The sequence below is a fragment of the Taudactylus pleione genome, unplaced genomic scaffold (genome assembly GCF_031769625.1).
Source record: "Taudactylus pleione unplaced genomic scaffold, aTauple2 ptg000434l, whole genome shotgun sequence".
Taxonomy (NCBI): domain Eukaryota; kingdom Metazoa; phylum Chordata; class Amphibia; order Anura; family Myobatrachidae; genus Taudactylus; species Taudactylus pleione.
In genome coordinates, this window is record NW_028284836.1 from 6,619,007 (window position 1) to 6,640,068 (window position 21,062).

Consider the following 21,062-nt stretch of genomic DNA (forward strand, 5'->3'; position numbering starts at 1 on the left):
CCCTATCTAATATAGCTGTTATACACAGCCCCAGTCTTTATCTAATATAGCTGTTATACACAGCCCAGTCCCTATCTAATATAGCTGTTATACACAGCCCCAGTCTTTATCTAATATAGCTGTCATACACAGCCTAAGTCCCATTCTAATATAACTGTTATACACAGCCCCAGTCCCTATCTAATATAGCTGTTATACACAGCCCCAGTCTTTATCTAATATAGCTGTTATACACAGCCCAGTCCCTATCTAATATAGCTGTTATACACAGACCCAGTCCCTATCTAGTATAGCTGTCATACACAGCTTCAGTCCCTATCTAATATAGCTGTTATACACAGCTTCAGTCCCTATCTAATATAGCTGTTATACACAGCCCCAGTCCCTATCTAATATAGCTGCCATACACAGCCCCAGTCCCTATCTAATATAGCTGTTATACACAGCCCCAGTCCCTATCTAATATAGCTGTTATACACAGCCCCAGTCTTTATCTAATATAGCTGTTATGCACAGCCTCAGTCCCTATGTAATATAGCTGTCATACACAGCCCAAGTCCCATTCTAATATAACTGTTATACACAGCCCCAGTCCCTATCTAATATAGCTGTTATACACAGCCCCAGTCTTTATCTAAAATAGCTGTTATGCACAGCCCCAGTCCCTATCTAATACAGCTGTTATACACAGCCCCAGTCTTTATCTAATATAGCTGTCATACACAGCCCAAGTCCCTATCTAATATAGCTGTTATACACAGCCCCAGTCTTTATCTAATATAGCTGTTATGCACAGCCCCAGTCCCTATCTAATATAGCTGTTATACACAGCCCCAGTCTTTATCTAACATAGCTGTTATGCACAGCCCCAGTCTTTATCTAATATAGCTGTTATGCACAGCCCCAGTCCCTATCTAATATAGCTATTATACACAGCCCCAGTCCCTATCTAATATAGCTGTTATACACAGCCCCAGTCTTTATCTCATATAGCTGTTATGCACAGCCCCAGTCCCTATCTAATATAGCTGTCATACACACCCTAGTCCCTATCTAATATAGCTGTTATACACAGCCCAGTCCCTATCTAATATAGCTGTTATACACAGCCCCAGTCTTTATCTAATATAGCTGTTATACACAGCCTAAGTCCCATTCTAATATAACTGTTATACACAGCCCCTGTCCCTATCTCATATAGCTGTTATACACAGCCCCAGTTCCTATCTAACATAGTTGTTATACACAGCCTCAGTCCCTATCTAATATAGCTGTTATACACAGCCCCAGTCCCTATCTAATATAGCTGTTATACACAGCCCCAGTCCCTATCTAATATAGCTGCTATACACAGCCCCAGTCCCATTCTAATATAGCTGTTATACACAGCTTCAGTCCCTATTTAATATAGCTGTTATACACAGCCCCAGTCTCTTATCTAATATAGCTGCTATACACAGCTCAGTCCCATTCTAATATAGCTGTTATACACAGCTTCAGTCCCTATTTAATATAACTCATACACAGCCCCAGTCTCTAATATCGCTGTTATACACAGCCCTGTCCCTATCTAATATAGCTGTTATACACAGCCCCAGTCTTTATCTAATATAGCTGTCATACACAGCCTAAGTCCCATTCTAATATAACTGTTATACACAGCCCCAGTCCCTATCTAATATAGCTGTTATACACAGCCCCAGTCTTTATCTAATATAGCTGCTATACACAGCCCAGTCCCTATCTAATATAGCTGTAATACACAGCCCCAGTCTTTATCTAATATAGCTGTCATACACAGCCTAAATCCCATTCTAAAATAACTGTTATACACAGCCCCAGTCCCTATCTAATATAGCTGTTATACACAGCCCCAGTCTTTATCTAATATAGCTGTTATACACAGCCCAGTCCCTATCTAATATAGCTGTTATACACAGCCCCTGTCCCTATCTAGTATAGCTGTCATACACAGCTTCAGTCCCTATCTAATATAGCTGTTATACACAGCTTCAGTCCCTATCTAATATAGCTGTTATACACAGCCCCAGTCCCTATCTAATATAGCTGCCATACACAGCCCCAGTCCCTATCTAATATAGCTGTTATACACAGCCCCAGTCCCTATCTAATATAGCTGTTATACACAGCCCCAGTCTTTATCTAATATAGCTGTTATGCACAGCCTCAGTCCCTATGTAATATAGCTGTCATACACAGCCCAAGTCTTTATCTAATATAGCTGTCATACACAGCCCAAGTCCCTATCTAATATAGCTGTTATACACAGCCCCAGTCTTTATCTAATATAGCTGTCATACACAGCCCCAGTCTTTATCTAATATAGCTGTTATGCACAGCCCCAGTCTTTATCTAATATAGCTGTTATGCACAGCCCCAGTCTTTATCTAATATAGCTGTTATGCACAGCCCCAGTCCCTATCTAATATAGCTATTATACACAGCCCCAGTCCCTATCTAATATAGCTGTTATACACAGCCCCAGTCTTTATCTCATATAGCTGTTATGCACAGCCCCAGTCCCTATCTAATATAGCTGTCATACACACCCTAGTCCCTATCTAATATAGCTGTTATACACAGCCCAGTCCCTATCTAATATAGCTGTTATACACAGCCCCAGTCTTTATCTAATATAGCTGTTATACACAGCCTAAGTCCCATTCTAATATAACTGTTATACACAGCCCCTGTCCCTATCTAATATAGCTGTTATACACAGCCCCAGTCTGTGGAGGTATAGCACACCAGTATAGCATACAGTGGAGGTATAGCACAGCAGTATAGTATACAGTGGAGGTATAGCACACCAGTATAGCATATAGAGGAGATATAGCACACCAGTATAGCATACAGTAGAGAGGTATAGCACACCAGCATAGCATACAGTGGAGGTATAGCACACCAGTATAGCATACAGAGGAGATATAGCACACCAGTATAGCATACAGTAGAGATAGCACACCAGTATAGCATACAGTGGAGGTATAGCACACCAGTATAGCATACAGTGGAGGTATAGCACACCAGTATAGCATACAGTGGAGGTAAAGCACACCAGTATAGCATACAGTGGAGGTATAGCACAACAGTATAGCATACAGTAGAGGTATAGCACACCAGTATAGCATACAGTGGAGGTATAGCACACCAGTATAGCATACAGTAGAGGTATAGCACACCAGTATAGCATACAGTGGGGGTATAGCACACCAGTAAAGCATACAGTGGGGGTATAGCACACCAGTAAAGCATACAGTGGAGGTATAGCACACCAGTATATCATACATTGGAGGTATAGCACGCCAGTATAGCATACAGTGGAGGTATAACACACCAGTATAGCATACAGTGGAGGTATAGCACACCAGTATATCATACATTGGAGGTATAGCACACCAGTATAGCATATAGTGGAGGTATAGCACACCAGTATAGCATACAGTGGAGGTATAGCACACCAGTATAGCATTCAGTGGAGGTATAGTACACCAGTATAGCATACAGAGGAGATATAGCACACCAGTATAGCATACAGTAGAGGTATAGCACACCAGTATAGCATACAGTGGAGGTATAGCATACAGTAGAGGTATAGCACACCAGTATAGCATACAGTGGAGGTATAGCACACCAGTATAGCATTCAGTGGAGGTATAGTACACCAGTATAGCATACAGAGGAGATATAGCACACCAGTATAGCATACAGTGGAGGTATAGCACACCAGTATAGCATACAGTGGAGGTATAGCACACCAGTATATCATACAGTGGAGGTATAGCACACCAGTATAGCATTCAGTGGAGGTATAGCACACCAGTATAGCATACAGAGGAGATATAGCACACCAGTATAGCATACAGTAGAGGTATAGCACACCAGTATAGCATACAGTGGAGGTATAGCACACCAGTATAGCATACAGTAGATGTATAGCACACCAGTATAGCATACAGTGGAGGTATAGCACACCAGTATAGCATACAGTAGAGGTATAGCACACCAGTATAGCATACAGTAGAGGTATAGCACACCAGTATAGCATACAGTGGGGGTATAGCATACAGTGGAGGTATAGCACACCAGTATAGCATACAGTAGAGGTATAGCACACCAGTATAGCATACAGTGGATGTATAGCACACCAGTATAGCATACAGTGGAGGTATAGCACACCAGTATAGCATACAGTGGATGTATAGCACACCAGTATAGCATACAGTGGAGGTATAGCACACCAGTATAACATACAGTGGAGGTATAGCACACCAGTATATCATACAGTGGAGGTATAACACCAGTATAGCATACAGTGGAGGTATAGCACACCAGTATAGCATACAGTGAAGGTATAGCACACCAGTATAGCATACAGTGGAGGTATAGCACACCAGTATAGCATACAGTGGAGGTATAGCATACCAGTATAGCATACAGTGGAGGTATAGCACACCAGTATAGCATACAGTAGAGGTATAGCACACCAGTATAGCATACAGTAGAGGTATAGCACACCAGTATAGCATACAGTGGGGGTATAGCATACAGTGGAGGTATAGCACACGAGTATAGCATACAGTAGAGGTATAGCACACCAGTATAGCATACAGTGGATGTATAGCACACCAGTATAGCATACAGTGGAGGTATAGCACACCAGTATAGCATATAGTGGAGGTATAGCACAGCAGTATAGCATACAGTGGATGTATAGCACACCAGTATAGCATACAGTGGAGGTATAGCACACCAGTATAGCATACAGTGGAGGTATAGCACACCAGTATAGCATACAGTGGAGGTATAGCACACCAGTATATCATACAGTGGAGGTATAACACCAGTATAGCATACAGTGGAGGTATAGCACACCAGTATAGCATACAGTGGAGGTATAGCACACCAGTATAGCATACAGTGGATGTATAGCACACCAGTATAGCATACAGTGGAGGTATAGCACACCAGTATATCATACAGTGGAGGTATAGAACACCAGTATAGCATACAGTGGATGTATAGCACACCAGTATATCATACAGTGGATGTATAGCACACCAGTATAGCATACAGTGGAGGTATAGCACACCAGTATAGCATACAGTGGAGGTATAGCACACCATTATAGCATACAGTGGAGGTATAGCACACCAGTATAGCATACAGTGGAGGTATAGCACACCATTATAGCATACAGTGGAGGTATAGCACACCAGTATAGCATACAGTGGAGGTATCGCACACCATTATAGCATACAGTGGAGGTATAGCACACCAGTATAGCATACAGTGGAGGTATAACACCAGTATAGCATACAGTGGAGGTATAGCACACCAGTATAGCATACAGTGGAGGTATAGCACACCAGTATATCATACAGTGGAGGTATAGCACACCATTATAGCATACAGTGGAGGTATAGCACACCAGTATAGCATACAGTGGAGGTATAGCACACCAGTATAGCATACAGTGGAGGTATAGCACACCATTATAGCATACAGTGGAGGTATAGCACACCATTATAGCATACAGTGGAGTTATAGCACACCAGTATAGCATACAGTGGAGGTATAACACCAGTATAGCATACAGTGGAGGTATAGCACACCAGTATAGCATACAGTGGAGGTATAGCACACCAGTATAGCATACAGTGGAGGTATAACACCAGTATAGCATACAGTGGAGGTATAGCACACCAGTATAGCATACAGTGGAGGTATAGCACACCATTATAGCATACAGTGGAGTTATAGCACACCAGTATAGCATACAGTGGAGGTATAACACCAGTATAGCATACAGTGGAGGTATAGCACACCAGTATAGCATACAGTGGAGGTATAACACACCAGTATAGCATACAGTGGAGGTATAGCACACCAGTATAGCATACAGTGGGGTGGAAGTACATTGTACAAAACAAGGATTAGTAAATACAGCATACAGTGTTGCACTTCGTCCATGAGATTTACGGGTGACTGAAACATGTGAAATATGAAATGCGCTGAATGAATAGATCCTGCCCAAGAATGAACCATCCGAGGCAGCCATCTGGGGCGCACTGCGTAGGTTACATCTGGCAGGGTGTGCAAGTAGCGGAACTATAACGTCCAGATGGAGAAAAACAAAAATAAAAAAGAATAATAACTAGTGACCGCATTTTAAGTTAAAACCATGTTAAACTTAATTAGAAATGAAAAACTGATAGAGAGATCTGCAAAAAGCCGCAGCGTCTCCTTCGCTCCAGTGTGAGGGTTTGTCGCATCCAGCAGTTTGTGGAGTTCGATTTGGCTGCAGCATGAGACAGCACCCGGACCCAGTCTCAGGGGAGTGTAAATGAAGGTGGAGGGGCAGCATTCCTGTGTGTTCGTGAAATTGTTTAAATTTTGGTTAGAAAGTAGTCAAATGTTCAAATCCAGTTTGAACTCCGGTTCTAACTCCATGCTTCAGATGATATGCTTAATATGCAGGTTATATTGGCAGGCCAAGCCTGTGGGCCTGATTCAGACCCGCTCGCGAGCGCTGTGCGCTCGTAAGCGGGTCGATGTTGGCTCAGTGCGCATGCGCACGACGGAGCCGACTCCGTCGTGCACATGCGCGAGACCCGGACAGTGACGGGCAAACCGTCGTTTCGGGTCTCGTACCAAAGGGGGCGTGCTGTCGATGTCGAGTGACAGCATGCCCCCTTTGGTGGGCGTGCCGGGGGCGTGGCTGCCCAGACGGAGGTGTTCCCATAGGAACTCCTACAGTCTGGGGCCGGCCCCACTGACATCACAAGTGATGTCAGTGGGAGTGTTTTTGTCTCTGATTGAGCCGAAAGCACTCTAGGGCTTGCGGCAACGAGACCCTACTACAAGGGTCTCGTCACAAGCCCGATGGTCGTGATGATCTTGACCATCGCGACCATCTTCATGGCCGCTCGCTATAGCTGTGGGTGGTCACCCACAGCTATACGAGCAGCCTGGAGGCCGTTCTAAAAATCAAGAAGGACGGCCCTGATTCAGAGCGAGCGCTCTGTCAGAGCGTCTGGCTCTGAATCAGGGCCTGTGTGTGCAGACTTTAAATTGAGTCCCTTTTGCAGGAGAGGCTAGGTCAGCTGGTATAGTGGGAGGGAGTGTTTCAGCAGTTTGTTCAACAAGCTAATGGTGGGGGGAAGATGCAGCATCACAGTTGGAAAACAAACTTTCAAAACAGATTATTCTTTCAGTGAAAGGCATCAGATATGGAAGATGGCATTAGTTTACCTGGAAAGAGATGAAAGATGGTATTAAACTCAGCTCCGGTTCTAACTCCATGCTTCAGATGCAGGCCATAATAATGGCAGGCCAAGGCTGTTGGATAACTGTTAGCTGTTATACACAGCCCCAGTCCCTATCTAATATAGCTGTTATACACAGCCCCAGTCCCTATCTAATATAGCTGTTATGCACAGCCCCAGTCCCTATCTAATATAGCTGTTATACACAGCCTCAGTCCCTATCTAATATAGCTGTTATACACAGCTTCAATCCCTATCTAATATAGCTGTTATACACAGCCCCAGTCCCTATCTAATATAGCTGTTATACACAGCCCCAGTCCCTATCTAATATAGCTGTTATACACAGCCCCAGTTCCTATCTAATATAGCTGTTATACACAGCCCCAGTCACTATCTAATATTGCTGTTATGCACAGCCCCAGTCCCTATCTAATATAGCTGTTATACACAGCCTCAGTCCCTATCTAATATAGCTGTTATACACAGCCCCAGCCCCTTTTAAATATAGCTGTTATACACAGCCCCAGCCCCTTTTAAATATAGCTGTTATACACAGCCTCAGGACCTCATTCAGAGCCGGACGCTATTTGCGCTCGCTCGTTCTGTAAAAAGGGCTGGCTATTCAAATGAACCGTTCGCTGTTTGCGGTCTGTTCACGCCTCTAGGTCTGAACGAGCGAACAAAACTTGCGGTCGTTTTTTGAAAAACTACGCCCCTGGCCGCTCGCATCCTACGTCATGTCAGCTATTTATTAGATTAATCGAGTACATCGACCAGCGTCTGAACTGCTCGCTATTCTTGTGGTTGGTTTTTCCTACCTCAATCTTGCGAGCAGTTCTGACTATAAAATAACCCAGCGACGTGGTCAATGACGCTGCTGTATTAATTATGCACACCCATAAAACGCCCATTTTGACCTTTAAGCACGCCTGCGTTCTGATCTCCACTCCCCGTTTTCAAGCACCTTCCCCTGTTACCACCCACATACGCCTCCTCCTGTCACTCAAAATAGCAGGCATTCGCTATTTAGCGAACAAACGATTTTCGGCCGCACTGACTGGTTCGCGCATGCGTATTACGATCCGTACGCATGCGCAGTTGGGCAAACATCGCTCGGAACGAACGAGCGGCCGCTTACGAGCGGCTCTGAATCAGACCCTCAGTCCCTATCTAATATAACTGTTATACACAGCTTCAGTCCCTATCTAATATAGCTGTTATACACAGCCCCAGTCCCTATCTAATATAGCTGTTATACACAGCCCCAGTCCCTATCTAATATAGCTGTTATACATAGCCTTAGTCCCTATCTAATATAGCTGTTATACACAGCCCCAGTCCCTATCTAATATAGCTGTTATACACAGCCCCAGTCCCTATCTAATATAGCTGTTATACACAGCCCCAGTCCCTATCTAATATAGCTGTTATACACAGCCCCAGTCCCTATCTAATATAGCTGCTATACACAGCCCCAGTCCCTATCTAATTTAGCTGTTATACACAGCCTCAGTCCTTATCTAATATAGCTGTCACACACAGCATCAGTCCCTATCTAATATAGTAGAGGGGAATGTGTTACTATAGAGGTAAGGAAGGGGAATGTGTGACTACACAGACGAGGGAGGGGAATGTGTTACTATTGAGGTAGGAAAAGGGAATGTGTTACTGTAACGGGCGAGGGAGGAGAATGTGTTACTACAGGGGTAAGCTGGAGCAATGTGTTGCTAGAGATGTGAGGGAGGGTAATGAGTTACTTCAGGGGTGAGGGAGGGGAATATGTTACTCCAGAGGTGAGGGAGGGGAATTAGTTACTACAGGTGTGCGTAAGGGTAATGTATTACCACATGTGTGAGGGAGAGATTGTATTTCTACACAGGTGAAGGAGGGGAATGTTGCATGTGTTACAACACAGGCGAGGGAGGGAACTGTGTTACTACAGGGGTGAGCGAAGATAATTTGTTATTGCAGAGGTGAGGAAGTGGAATGTGTTAGTACACAGGTGCGGGAGGGGAATGTGTTACTATAGCAGTGAGGGACTGATGCATTACTTTAGAGGTGAAGGATTAATGTGTTATTGGAATGGTAAGATGGAAACGGTAAATATCTAGACACACAACCTTTGGCACGCCAAGCCTTTCCCCATCCACCTGCCACACCTCCCACCAGCCAATCTATAAAGATGATTCTACATGACCTAGCTCCCTGAAATTCCCTTTCATTGCCGGGGATGTAGATTCTGCGTTCTGATTTTGGTGACACAGGGCCTGATTCATGTTAATATGCACGCAATCGGCCGATTGTTGCGTTTTGCACATGTGCACGCATCGCATTATTCGTCTGTGAACTAGCTATTGCGATTAGGATTGCGATTGCAGAGGCTACGCAGACCCCTCGCAGGTTGATTGACAGGAAGTGCTGTTTGCGGGTGGTGACGGTGAGTGGTCGGGGGGCGAACACAGATGTGCCAGTGCGTTTCAACACCATTGCAGGGGCGTGCATAATTTATCCACTGATAGCGTGCGTGGAAGTTAGCAATTCCTGAGTAAGGTCAGGGCTTGTGCAAGTGTGCGTGAGGCTGCGATGGTGCTCGATTGTACCGATGGTTTCGCAGTCTTGCTAAACCTTACAGATGTGTGGTCCTTGGGCCTGATTCAGACCCGCTCGCTAGCGCTGTGCGCTCGCAAGCAGCCTGATGGTTTGCTATCACGCATGCGCACGCTTCGTTCTGCACATGCGCAAACTACTCTGCAGCCCGCTCGCTTGCTTAGCAAAGACAGCCCAGTGAAATGAATGACAGGAGAGGCCGTTTGTGGGTGGTAACAGGGGCGGGACACTAATAACGGGGGAGTGGAGGTGCGAACGCAGGCGTGCCTCGGTATTTCAACGCCGTTTTTAAGGCATGCATAATTAACAGGCAGCGTCATAGTACCCGTCACATGCCTGATTTTTACACTGAAGTCCTCGCAGTGCTTGCAGCAGGGTAAGGCAACCACAAGCGCTGCGTTAGTTTCCGATGGTGCTCGATGTACAAATGTTTTAATACACTTCCTGGAGATGACGTGCGCTAGTGGGCGTCTCAACATACGCTAATGGGTATCTGCATACACAGAGCGATCGCTCGCACACCCAAAGTGGGTGTGCTTATGCCTTGGCGAGCGATCGCTTCCCATGTCGTTACTTTGAAAAATTTGCATACGCTGGATGCGAGCGTACGCATCTAGCGAGCGGGTCTGATTCTGGCCCCTTAATGTTATGCTGCGAGGGCATTGCGTTCGCAATGGATTAGCATACTATCGCAGTTGAATTGCCTGCATAATCGCAGTTGCGATCGCAATAGCGATCCGTAGTGAATCAGGCACACAGTCCTGATAAATTCGGAGAGAGACTGTCCCTCCACCCAGAGAGTTAAGCTGGCCACACACTAGAACAACTTTCATCCAACCAGCCAACTTGTTGATTGGTTGGAATGAAAATCTGGTAAGGAATGGGAGTAAATGATGATCAGAAATTTACTCCTAAATGCCAGAAAACAGATGAAAATGGTCGTCAGACAAGTTTGTTAAATGTTTGATTTAAACTATTTGTTTATACAACAGTTTTGGTCCATTTTTCAGCGTCTGGGAGCAAGTTGCTGATTGTATTCCTTACCAGATTTTCATTCCAACCAATCTACTAGTTGGCTGGTTGGACAGATAATCTTTAGATGTGTGGCCAGCTTTAGGACTTTTGTTGTTAGACTGTTGGAAGATGCCACTGGTGTCTACGCCAATGCAGATGTTGGGAAATAAATTGGGGAAGGCCTAGCATTTCGGAAGCACGGCATTCCCCCAGGGGACATAACATGCCCCAATGCCAGGCATTCATAGTCTAGTCATCGTGTGACCAGACTGTTAATTATCTTGTTCTTACAAGACAAATTCGATGTACAATTCTCCCACCTTGAAATGTAAAACCTTCCCAGTCTCACATTCTGTTGTTTCCTGGATCCTTCTGTAACGTGTTCCTCTGTGTTTCCAGTTTGCCAGCTGTCTCTCATACTTCTCTGGTTTCTCCCTTACAGCTATGTCTGTATCGCCATGGAAGCTCTGGACCAGCTACTCATGGCATGTCACTGCCAGAGTATTAACCTGTTTGTGGAGAGCTTCCTAAAGATGGTGGCCAAGCTCCTGGAATCGGAAAAGCCAAACCTCCAGATCCTGGGCACAAACTCGGTGAGTGCCCGTTATAGGAAATTCAGTTTTGAACAATTTGTCAGGCTCTGGGGCCCATTTAGCAACGAGTTTTATCATACGCAGCGAGTTTTAATACTCATTACGTATGATAATGGTGCTCCAGCCAATCAGCTACCAACTGCCATCTGTGTGAAGAGTGACAGTTGGGAGCTGATTGGCTGGAGCATCATTTATCATACGCAACGAGTTTTAAAACTGATTGCGTATGATAAAACTTGTTGATAAATGAGGCCCTCTGTCTGGTCCCATGTATTTGGTGATGCACCTTAGAGTCCTAAAATATGGACACCAATTGGTCCATGTAATCTGCACATGTTATTCTTCAGACATACCTGTATATTCAGCATATTTCATTTCTTTCCTGCTGTTTTTCCCTCTACATCCGCTGAGAGCTTGTTCTGAGGCCTATTCTGGTTCTAGACTTTTTGTTTAGATTTCCAAACCTCTCGTATCCCCCGCCAATTACATTACCCAGTTCACCTCTCCCACTCCATTCGGTTACATGTTCTAGCTCCCTAATCACTGAAAATCACTTTCCTTGCCATTAGATTCTACATTCTGATTAGCCGAAACGCAATTGAGTTTTGTCCTGACATCCCGGTAGCTAGAACTTTCGTCCCCTTTGCCGGGACTGTTGGGAGATGCCACGGGTGCATGTGGCAATGCAGGGGAGTCTGTAGGGATGGGGTGGAGGATTGGTAGAGACCTAGAATTTCAGGAGCACTTGGCATTCCCCAATGCCATGCAGCCACAAGCTCAGTACGGTGTCACCATGCCCTCTTTTCAGGGGCGCACACACTGTACCACTAATAACATGAATATGTTAGGGGGTAGGTGGACCTTGTTCTAAAAGAAAAAAAAGATGTGAACTATTGTGGAAAAATTGTTGGCAACAGTTGTCCCATGTGCACTATTGTGAGCTAGAAGTGGTCCTGTACTTCTGTGGATGTAGGGCCTGATTCAGAGCCGCTCGTAAGCGGCCGCTCGTTCGTTCCGAGCGATGTTTACCCAACTGCGCATGCGTACGGATTTTAATACGCATGCGCGAGCCAGTCAGTGCGGCCGAAAATCGTTTGTTCGCTAAATATCGAATGCCTGCTATTTTGAGTGACAGGAGGAGGCGTATGTGGGTGGTAACAGAGGAAGGTGCTTGAAAACGGGGAGTGGAGATCCGAACGCAGGCGTGCTTAAAGGTCAAAACGGGCGTTTTATGGGTGTGCATAATTAATACAGCAGCGTCATTGACCACGTCACTGGGTTATTTTATAGCCAGAACTGCTCGCAAGGAAAAACCAACCACAAGAATAGCGAGCAGTTCATACGCTGGTCGATGTACTCGATTAATCTAATAAATAGCGGACATGACGTAGGATGCGAGCGGCCAGGGGGCGTAGTTATCTAAAAAACGACCGCAAGTTTTGTTCGCTCGTTCAGACATGGAGGCGTCAACAGACCGCAAAGAGCGAACAGTTCATTTGAATAGCCACCCCCTTTTCCTGAACGACCGTCCTCAAATAGCGTCCGGCTCTGAATCAGGCCCGTAGTCAGTTGAAATGATCCTAGACCATATTGAGAGTGGGAACCAGGCACACTGGCACTGTGAACAGTGCGGGCCTGCCATCTGTAGCCTTTAGCTAAGGTAGGGTTACTACTTGGACACATGATTTTTGTATGTTTCTTACTCCATTTTAAAGCTGCCCAATGTGAATTATCCTATGGAGCTTATAAAGAAATGTATTTATACATTCCGTGACAGTGCCTCCTACAAACAGCAGATAAACAGCCCATTTAAAGCACCACCATCAACCTTATTATCTTTCGTAAAAAGATCTTTTCTTATATGTGAGGGCTAAAAATTTCCTCCACTTTTATTTGTATCAACCCCCTTCCCCTTTATGTGAGAGCTAAACATTTCCTCCGCTTATATTTGTATAAACCCCCTTCCCAACTGTAGGCAGGATGGCGTTATTGTCTCCTCAGATATTGGCGTAGCGAGCAGGAGGGTGGGAGGGACCAGATGGGACCTGTAAGAGTCTGCAAACAAACTTACGGTCTCCCACAGAAATAAATGTATCCCAAAATAGAACCTACAGTATAAACAGACAGTATATATCCACATTTACTTTCCTGCACACAACACAAATGAAGGAAAAATATTGCCGGTGAAACAATAACACCAGTATCAGACAATATGTATCAGCATTAGAGACAATTAGAATTTGTGAAATGTTGAACTAGGTGACCTGTGTTATTTTTAACCTTTACTAACTATGTGATCAGATTTTCCAGGGTATCTATGTCATGTTTACCATACTTTATATAGCTGCCATCTCGGATGTACAGAGGCCAGATAGAAACGACGTGGGGCGTGACAAGCAGGTTATGCGAAGACGTAACCTGCATCTTTGCACTCCCGGAGGGGAGGGGTCTCCCAGTAACCCGGGAGCCTTCCTGACCTGCTAAGAGAGTAGGATCTACTGTGTGGTTTGCTTGGCATCTAGGAGTATGATGTAGTCTAAATGCACTTTCTGTTATTTATACTTTTATAAATATGTTATCTGCAGAAAAGTAGACAGGGCCTGATTCAGAGCCGGGCGCTATGCTGCGCTCGCATTGAGCGATCTTTCGCAATCTGCGCATGCGTATGAGTCACAAAGCGCGTGCGTGAACCAGTCATTGCGATGGGAAAGTGCTCGCCTGTAGCCCGCAGCCGGGCTGCTAGTTTGAGTGACAGACAGTGCCGTTTGTGGGTGGTAACAGGGGAAGGTGCTTGTAAACGGGGGTGTGGATGTGCGAACGCAGGCATGCCCGACCGTCAGAATGGCGTTTAATGGGTGTACATGATTAGCAAAGTAGCGCCATTACACACGTGACTGGGTTGTATTTTAGCCTGAACTGCTCGCAATGTTGTGGTGGGAAAAGGCTGTCACAAGCGCTGCAAGCAGCTCCAATGGCTCCCGATGTTCCCGATTAATCCTACAACTGCCGGAGATGACGTGTGTTGCGAGTGGCAAAGGGGCGTCTTTATACAGGTGCGAGCGCATAGTGCGGCCGCCCGCTATTACTTAGTGGGCGGCTTTACGCAACGCAGTGCGAGCGCATGATTTAAATAGCCGGCCCGTTTTAGTCAGCGAGCGGACGCAAATAGTGTCCGGGTTTGAATCAGGCCCAGAGCACCTTACTACAGTACACTCCTGGATTAAACTGTATTAAGGGGGTCATTCAGACCCACTCGCGAGCGGCAGTACGCTCGCAAGTGGGTCGATGTTCCCCACTGCGCATGCGCACGACGGAGGGAGCTCCGTCGTGCGCATGCGCGAGACCTGGTGAGCGACGGGCTTTCCATCGCTCGGGGTCTCGCACCAAAGGGGGCGTGCTGTCGATGTTGATTGACAGCACGCCCCCTTTGGTGGGCGTGCCTGCCAGACGGAGGCGTTCCCATGGGAACGCCTACCGTCTGAAGCCGGCCCCACTGACATCACTAGTGATGTCAGTGGGAGTGATTTTGGCTCTGATAGAGCCAAAATCACTCCAGGGCTTGTGGCTGGGAAACCCGACCATCGCGACCATCTTTTTGCACGCTCGTATACGCTGTGGGTGGTGACGCACATCTATACGAGCGTCCAGGAGGACGCTCCATTTTAATGGAGGAGGGCCCTGATTCAGAGCGAGCGCTCTGGTCAGAGCGTCCGGCTCTGAATCAGGCCCTAAATCCCTTATTTCACACGGGACCCGTACTGCTAGAGATAAATGACACTAATACCAGCTCTCTGTACGACACGTGCCGCATCAGTACCTGCGACCTCCTCCCCCCCTACACCGTACTTCATTTTATTGATGAATCTTCTGACACGACGTCGCTGACGGACGCCTGCGGGCAGCGGATTAAAGACAAATAGCAGAATCCATCTAAGCTCTGCACTTCGCACGGAGCACGCTGAAATCTTAGTTTACTGCCACGATTATGCGTGCTCAGTGCTCGCAGCGCTTCGTACCCCCCCGGCGCTCTATGACCAGAGCTCAGGCTGCGCTGTAACTGTATATAAACAGTGTTTGATCGCTGACATTATTTCACCGCTCTCCACGTTCTGCGCTCCTAGCCTTGTAGTTACAGTACGTACGCTGGATGTCCACCAGCAATAAGACACTACAGCCAGCTTGCGCTCATTGCCCAGAAGGAGACTCATTTAGATGTGAGCCTGGCATTGAGCCAGCTGGGACGCTGAACTGGCACAGCTTCCTGAGTTAGGATAGACGAGTCATTGGTACTGAAATGCCAGAAGAAAGAGGTTATATTTTGTACTGAAGCAGCAGCAGTACTGCGGCTGATTAACAATAGTGCAAGGAAAGCAGGATTAACATTGTGCGAGCCAACGCTAACACAGGGCGCTGACCACGGGCTCTCGCCTAGTTCTCCATGTGCCGTTCCCACAGCCCTCCTTATTGTAATGCTAATTACCTCTCAGCACCAGACACGACAGGAACACAGGAAGAATAACAAACAGAGCCACTTCTGTAATGAACATTCTTGTAGCAGAAGCCGTTATCAAGTTATATTTATTTGCATATGTTGTGTCAAACTAAAGCTGAGTACACACTATAAGACAGGGGTTGGGGAACCTTATTTCTGCCGAGGGCAATTTTTATATTTGCGGGTCTGGTGCAGGCCACGCCCCCTCAGTGTGACATCACACAGGGGAGGGGCCACAATCGCCGGTGATTACAGCAATGCCTGGAGCATCCTGTGGATGCTCTGGGGAGCTGTAAGGGCAGCGGTGTGACCGTCTGCATAGATCCGGCTGCAGGGTGCAATTCTAGGCACCCTGCTAGCCAGATGAGGCTAGCAGAGAAAAGCTCCAAGGGCCAGACCAAATGACTCCGCGGGCCTTATACGGCCCCCGGGCCTGAGGTTCCCCATTCCTGCTATAAGATATATCGTCCAGTATATCGTTCCAACACGGATTGGAACGATACATCGTACACATCGTATAGAATGTGTGTTCGGTCAGTCGTTCTCTGCTGTGTAGCGCATCGCATCGGCCTGCACGCTGTGCTGCACGGCAGATGGGGCTTTGTATCGTGCGTTCTGGGATTTAGCGAGATTGTGACGACCATCGCATCGTTTGTTACATCGTGTAGCGTGTATCCAGCTTAAGGCTTCAATGCGATGCATCTTCTCCAGGCATCTCTCCCAACAGTTCCACTTTGCAAAAAATGGACGCTGTTAACATGTTATCTGTATAGCGCGTACATATGCCGGATCGCTTTACAGAGAATTGCAGGAGACAACCGGAGCACGAGGAGGAATATCCTGCAAACAGGGGGAGAGTCTATACAAACTCCAGACAAATAGCGCCTTGTACAGGAATTCAACTCACGACATCAGCATTGTGAGGCATTAATGCTTACCACGCTAAGGGTTTGTTTTAGAGACTATCCGATAAGGGGATGTGATTGCCTCCATTCGCTGGTGCTTGGTCATGTTGAAGGCACCCCCCCATGTCTAGCATTTATGAAGTGCTAAGCCACCCCCAACTCTTCGTCCCCCCTGAATTGCCTTGCGCCATACATGAGGCAGGTGCACACGGCTCTTGTTGAAAACATTGTGATAGTTGGGATGGTGGGACAGTTCCCTGGGATAGGGAGGATTGCTGTCGTTTTATTATCATTATGATCATTTATTTCTGCAGCGCTGTATACAGTAACGCTACAAAACAGGGTAAAGTGATACAGTTACATAGATAGAAGTGTAGGCATAGTTATGTCGTATACATATGACCTGGGTTGGTGGGCCTAGGGGGAGGGAAGAAACAGGTGAGAGAGGGCCCTGCTCGTAAGAGCTTACATTCTAAAAGGGAGGGGTGTGCTGCGGTGGTTATTGGGAATGAGGGGAATTCAGGGCCTGATTCAGACCCGTTCACTAGGCTGCATTCACACGTAGCCTGCCGATGTTTGCAACGTGCGCATGCATACAAGAGGCAGTGCGCATGCGCGAACTAGTCCATGCGATAGGGAAGCGTTCACACCCTGTACATAGACGCCTCGCTAGGATGAGTGACAGGACGAGCCGTATGTGGGTGGTGACAGCGGGTGGTCGATGGAAACGGGGGTGTGGTGATGGGAACACAGGCGTGTCTGTGCGTCTGAACGCCATTTCAGGGGCGTGCATAATTAAGACGCAGCGTCATAGTACACGATACATGGCTGAAATACACGCAGCGGTACTCGCTGTGCTTGCGGTAGGGTATGGTCAGCCACAAGTGCTGCGTATGGGTCCGATGTTACCGATTGTTGCATACACTTCCTGGAGATAACGTGTGTTACTAAGGGAAAGTGGGCGTCATGTGACAGGCTGGTGGGCGTCTAAATACACACCGCGATCGCACGGCAAGACATAGTGGGTGTGCTAATGTCTTGCCGTGCGATCGCGGGATTCGCATTCTTTGGCAGCTGACGGCTGCGTGCGAGCGCATCTAGCGAGCGGGTTTGAATCAGGCCCTCAATTCAATGCGATGATGAATAGCTATTCAATACACCGCGCTGTTTGCATGATCGGAAACTGGTGAGAGAATGCTGCGACTTAACCTGGGTGGTTAGTCGTGGTAACCGGCATTCTCCGACTAAAGTCCTAGCCGCGCGGCTGTTAGCGCCGCTCTAAGCTGGCAAATAGCTGCACGGCCGGCACTTTTGTCGTATTTCTCCTCGTATCCCCAGGGGGTTGCGAGATGAAATAATTTACAAAACTGCTACATGTAATAAGCATTATTCTACAAAAGGAGAAGCTGTAAAGTGGTCGGATGTTGGACTGTTACCATGGCGCCTCCTCAGATTTCTCCACCTCTCTGCACTTTTAGTTTGAGGAGGGGTCTGTGAGAGCGGGAAGGGGAGTTCGGCTTGATGTACTCTGGACTGTTGAAATGCATTAACACAAAACAAACCTATCTGCCACCCCTGCCCCAACTCCCAGCATCCCTGCCCCAACTCCCAGCATCCCTGCCCCAACTCCCAGCATCCTTGTCCCAACTCCCAGCATCCCTGCCCCAACTCCCAGCATCCCTGCCCCAACTCCCAGCATCCTTGTCCCAACTCCCAGCATCCTTGTCCCAACTCCCAACATCCCTGCCCCAACTCCCAGCACCCCTGCCCCAACTCCCAGCATCCTTGTCCCAACTCCCAGCATCCCTGCCCCAATTCCCGGCATCCTTGCCCCAATTCCCAGCATTCCTGGCCCAATTCCCAGCATTCCTGCCCCAACTCCCAGCATTCCTGCCAGCATTCCAGCCCCAACTCCCAGCATCCTTGCCCCAACTCCCAGCATCCCTGCCCCAACTCCCAGCATCCCTGCCCCAAATCCCAGCATCCCTGCCCCAACTCCCATCATCCCTGCTCCAAATCCCAGCATCCCTGCCCCAACTCCCAGCATCCCTGCTCCAAATCCCAGCATCCCTGCCCCAACTCCCAGCATCCCTGCTTCAATCCCAGCATCCCTGTTCCAATTCCCAGCATCCCTGCCCCAATTCCCAGCATCCCTGCCCCAATTCCCAGCATCCCTGCCCCAATTCCCAGCATCCCTGCTCCAAATCCCAGCATCCCTGCCCCAATTCCCAGCATTCCTGCCCCAATTCCCAGCATTCTTGCCCCAATTCCCAGCATCCCTGCCCCAATTCCCAGCATCCTTGCCCCAATTCCCAGCATCCCTGCCCCAACTCCCATCATCCCTGCCCCAATTCCCAGCATCCCTGCTCCAATTCCCAGCATCCCTGCTCCAATTCCCAGCATCCCTGCCCCAATTTCCAGCATCCTTGCCCCAATTTCCAGCATCCTTGCCCCAATTCCCATCATCCCTGCCCCAACTGCCAGCATTCCTGCCCCAAATCCCAGCATCCCTGCCCCAATTCCCAGCATCCCTGCCCCAACTCCCAGCATCCCTGCCCCAACTCCCAGCATTCCTGCCCCAACTCCTAGCATCCCTGCTCCAAATCCCAGCATCCCTGCCCCAACTCCCAGCATCCCTGCCCCAATTCCCAGCATCCCTGTCCCAACTCCTAGCATCCCTGTCCCAACTCCCATCATCCCTGCCCCAACTCCCAGCATCTCTGCTCCAACTCCCAGCATCCTTGTCCCAACTCCCAGCATCCTTTCATCAAGCAGTCTGTGTCGTCGCTCTACGTCACTTGTATTGCTGCAGTGCAGACATCCTGCGTTTGCCCCTGACATGTGCAATAAGCCGCCAGCACCAGCTCTGCTCAGTCCTCTGTGAGTTGGACAATGAAAGATTTGCAATTTGGCACTTTGCAATGAATAACCAACCGCCTGTAACTCATTCACTTATTGGAAAGTTGGAACGACATTAGATATTCTTCCATGACCCATGACCCCGGCTTCTCTCTGAGACTTTGCCGCCTTTTTGTCTTTAGCTGATGGATTTACCTTATTCTAAGTTCCACGAGCGGCACTGAACGGGCCGATAACGGTGGTAGGAAAGGTCCCTTGTGATCCTGAAATTTACCTCTGCAACTGTGACGGAGATGAATCTGTATGTACTGGGCAAAGCTGCGGCCATTGCTCGCAGAGGGACAGGGTACACAGCAGGATCAGCTCGCAGGTCAGACTGTTTATACAATCCTGCTGCAGATTCTACACCCAATCCTGCCTACTCACTAGGCCAATTATTCAGCAGCGTCTGCTGCAAAAATACATTTGGCTGTGCTGGAAAGGGCATTTATTAATGAGGAATTTAATATATTATAATGGTGTAGAGGAAGAAGTTGAGAATTAATAACCTGATTATTGGATGGGGACAGGATTTCAGGTATCCAAAAAAAACAAAAATTCAATGGCGTGGGGTTCCCCCCACAGAGGCATAACCAGCCCCGAGTTCTGAGCTGGCCCTGGTTCAAAAAATACAGAGAACAAAACGTGTAGGGGTCCCCCATATTTAATGAACTAGCACCCAGTTCTTGGAGCTGGCACTGGTTCTACAAATACGAGAAACAAAACAAGTAGAGTTCCCCCGTATTTTCAGAAGCAGCACCGGGCTCCACTAGCAGGGGGGTAATGCCACAGCCAGGGGACATACTTGACAGGGTCCACCAGCTAAAACATTCATCCCCCCTAACTAGTCAGCCCAGGCTGTGGAATCCCTGGGGAAGTGGGGACCCTCCCAATAAAGGTGCCCTCCTCTCCAGGACACCCAATGCCAGAGCTGAAGCCCGGGGCTATAGCCTTCACCCCTGGGCTGTAGGTGCTGAGTTTATAGTCCATTAGTAAAAGTTTAATATTGTCTTTTACAGGTGGAGCTACAGGTCCCAGAAAGCCTCCCCTGCATGCAAGTACTTGGAGAACCACAAGTACCAGCAGGCCAAGCATTAAGGGCCCACTGATACTTATAGTACTCCTGTAAAAGAAATATTAATGTTTATTTTGCTGCACTTTCACCTGAGGGCGGCAGCCTTTAAGCTCTTTTGCTTGGCCACTGCCCAGCCAGGACTTCCCCAGGTTCTTCTATCTTCAGGAGCTCCTCATCGCTCCTCCT

At 47.5% G+C, this 21,062-nt stretch overlaps 1 protein-coding gene across 4 annotated transcripts in view; it reads left to right on the forward strand.

Annotated features, from left to right (window-relative positions):
* Window positions 1-21,062, forward strand: part of EFR3B (EFR3 homolog B) — a 361,584-nt gene that overhangs the window by 113,147 nt on the left and 227,375 nt on the right. For all 4 annotated transcript variants that reach the window (XM_088447581.1, XM_088447583.1, XM_088447582.1 and 1 more), the window contains one exon: window positions 11,356-11,506. In XM_088447581.1, the coding sequence (XP_088303707.1) occupies window positions 11,356-11,506 (151 nt within the window). The remainder of the gene's footprint in view (window positions 1-11,355; window positions 11,507-21,062) is intronic.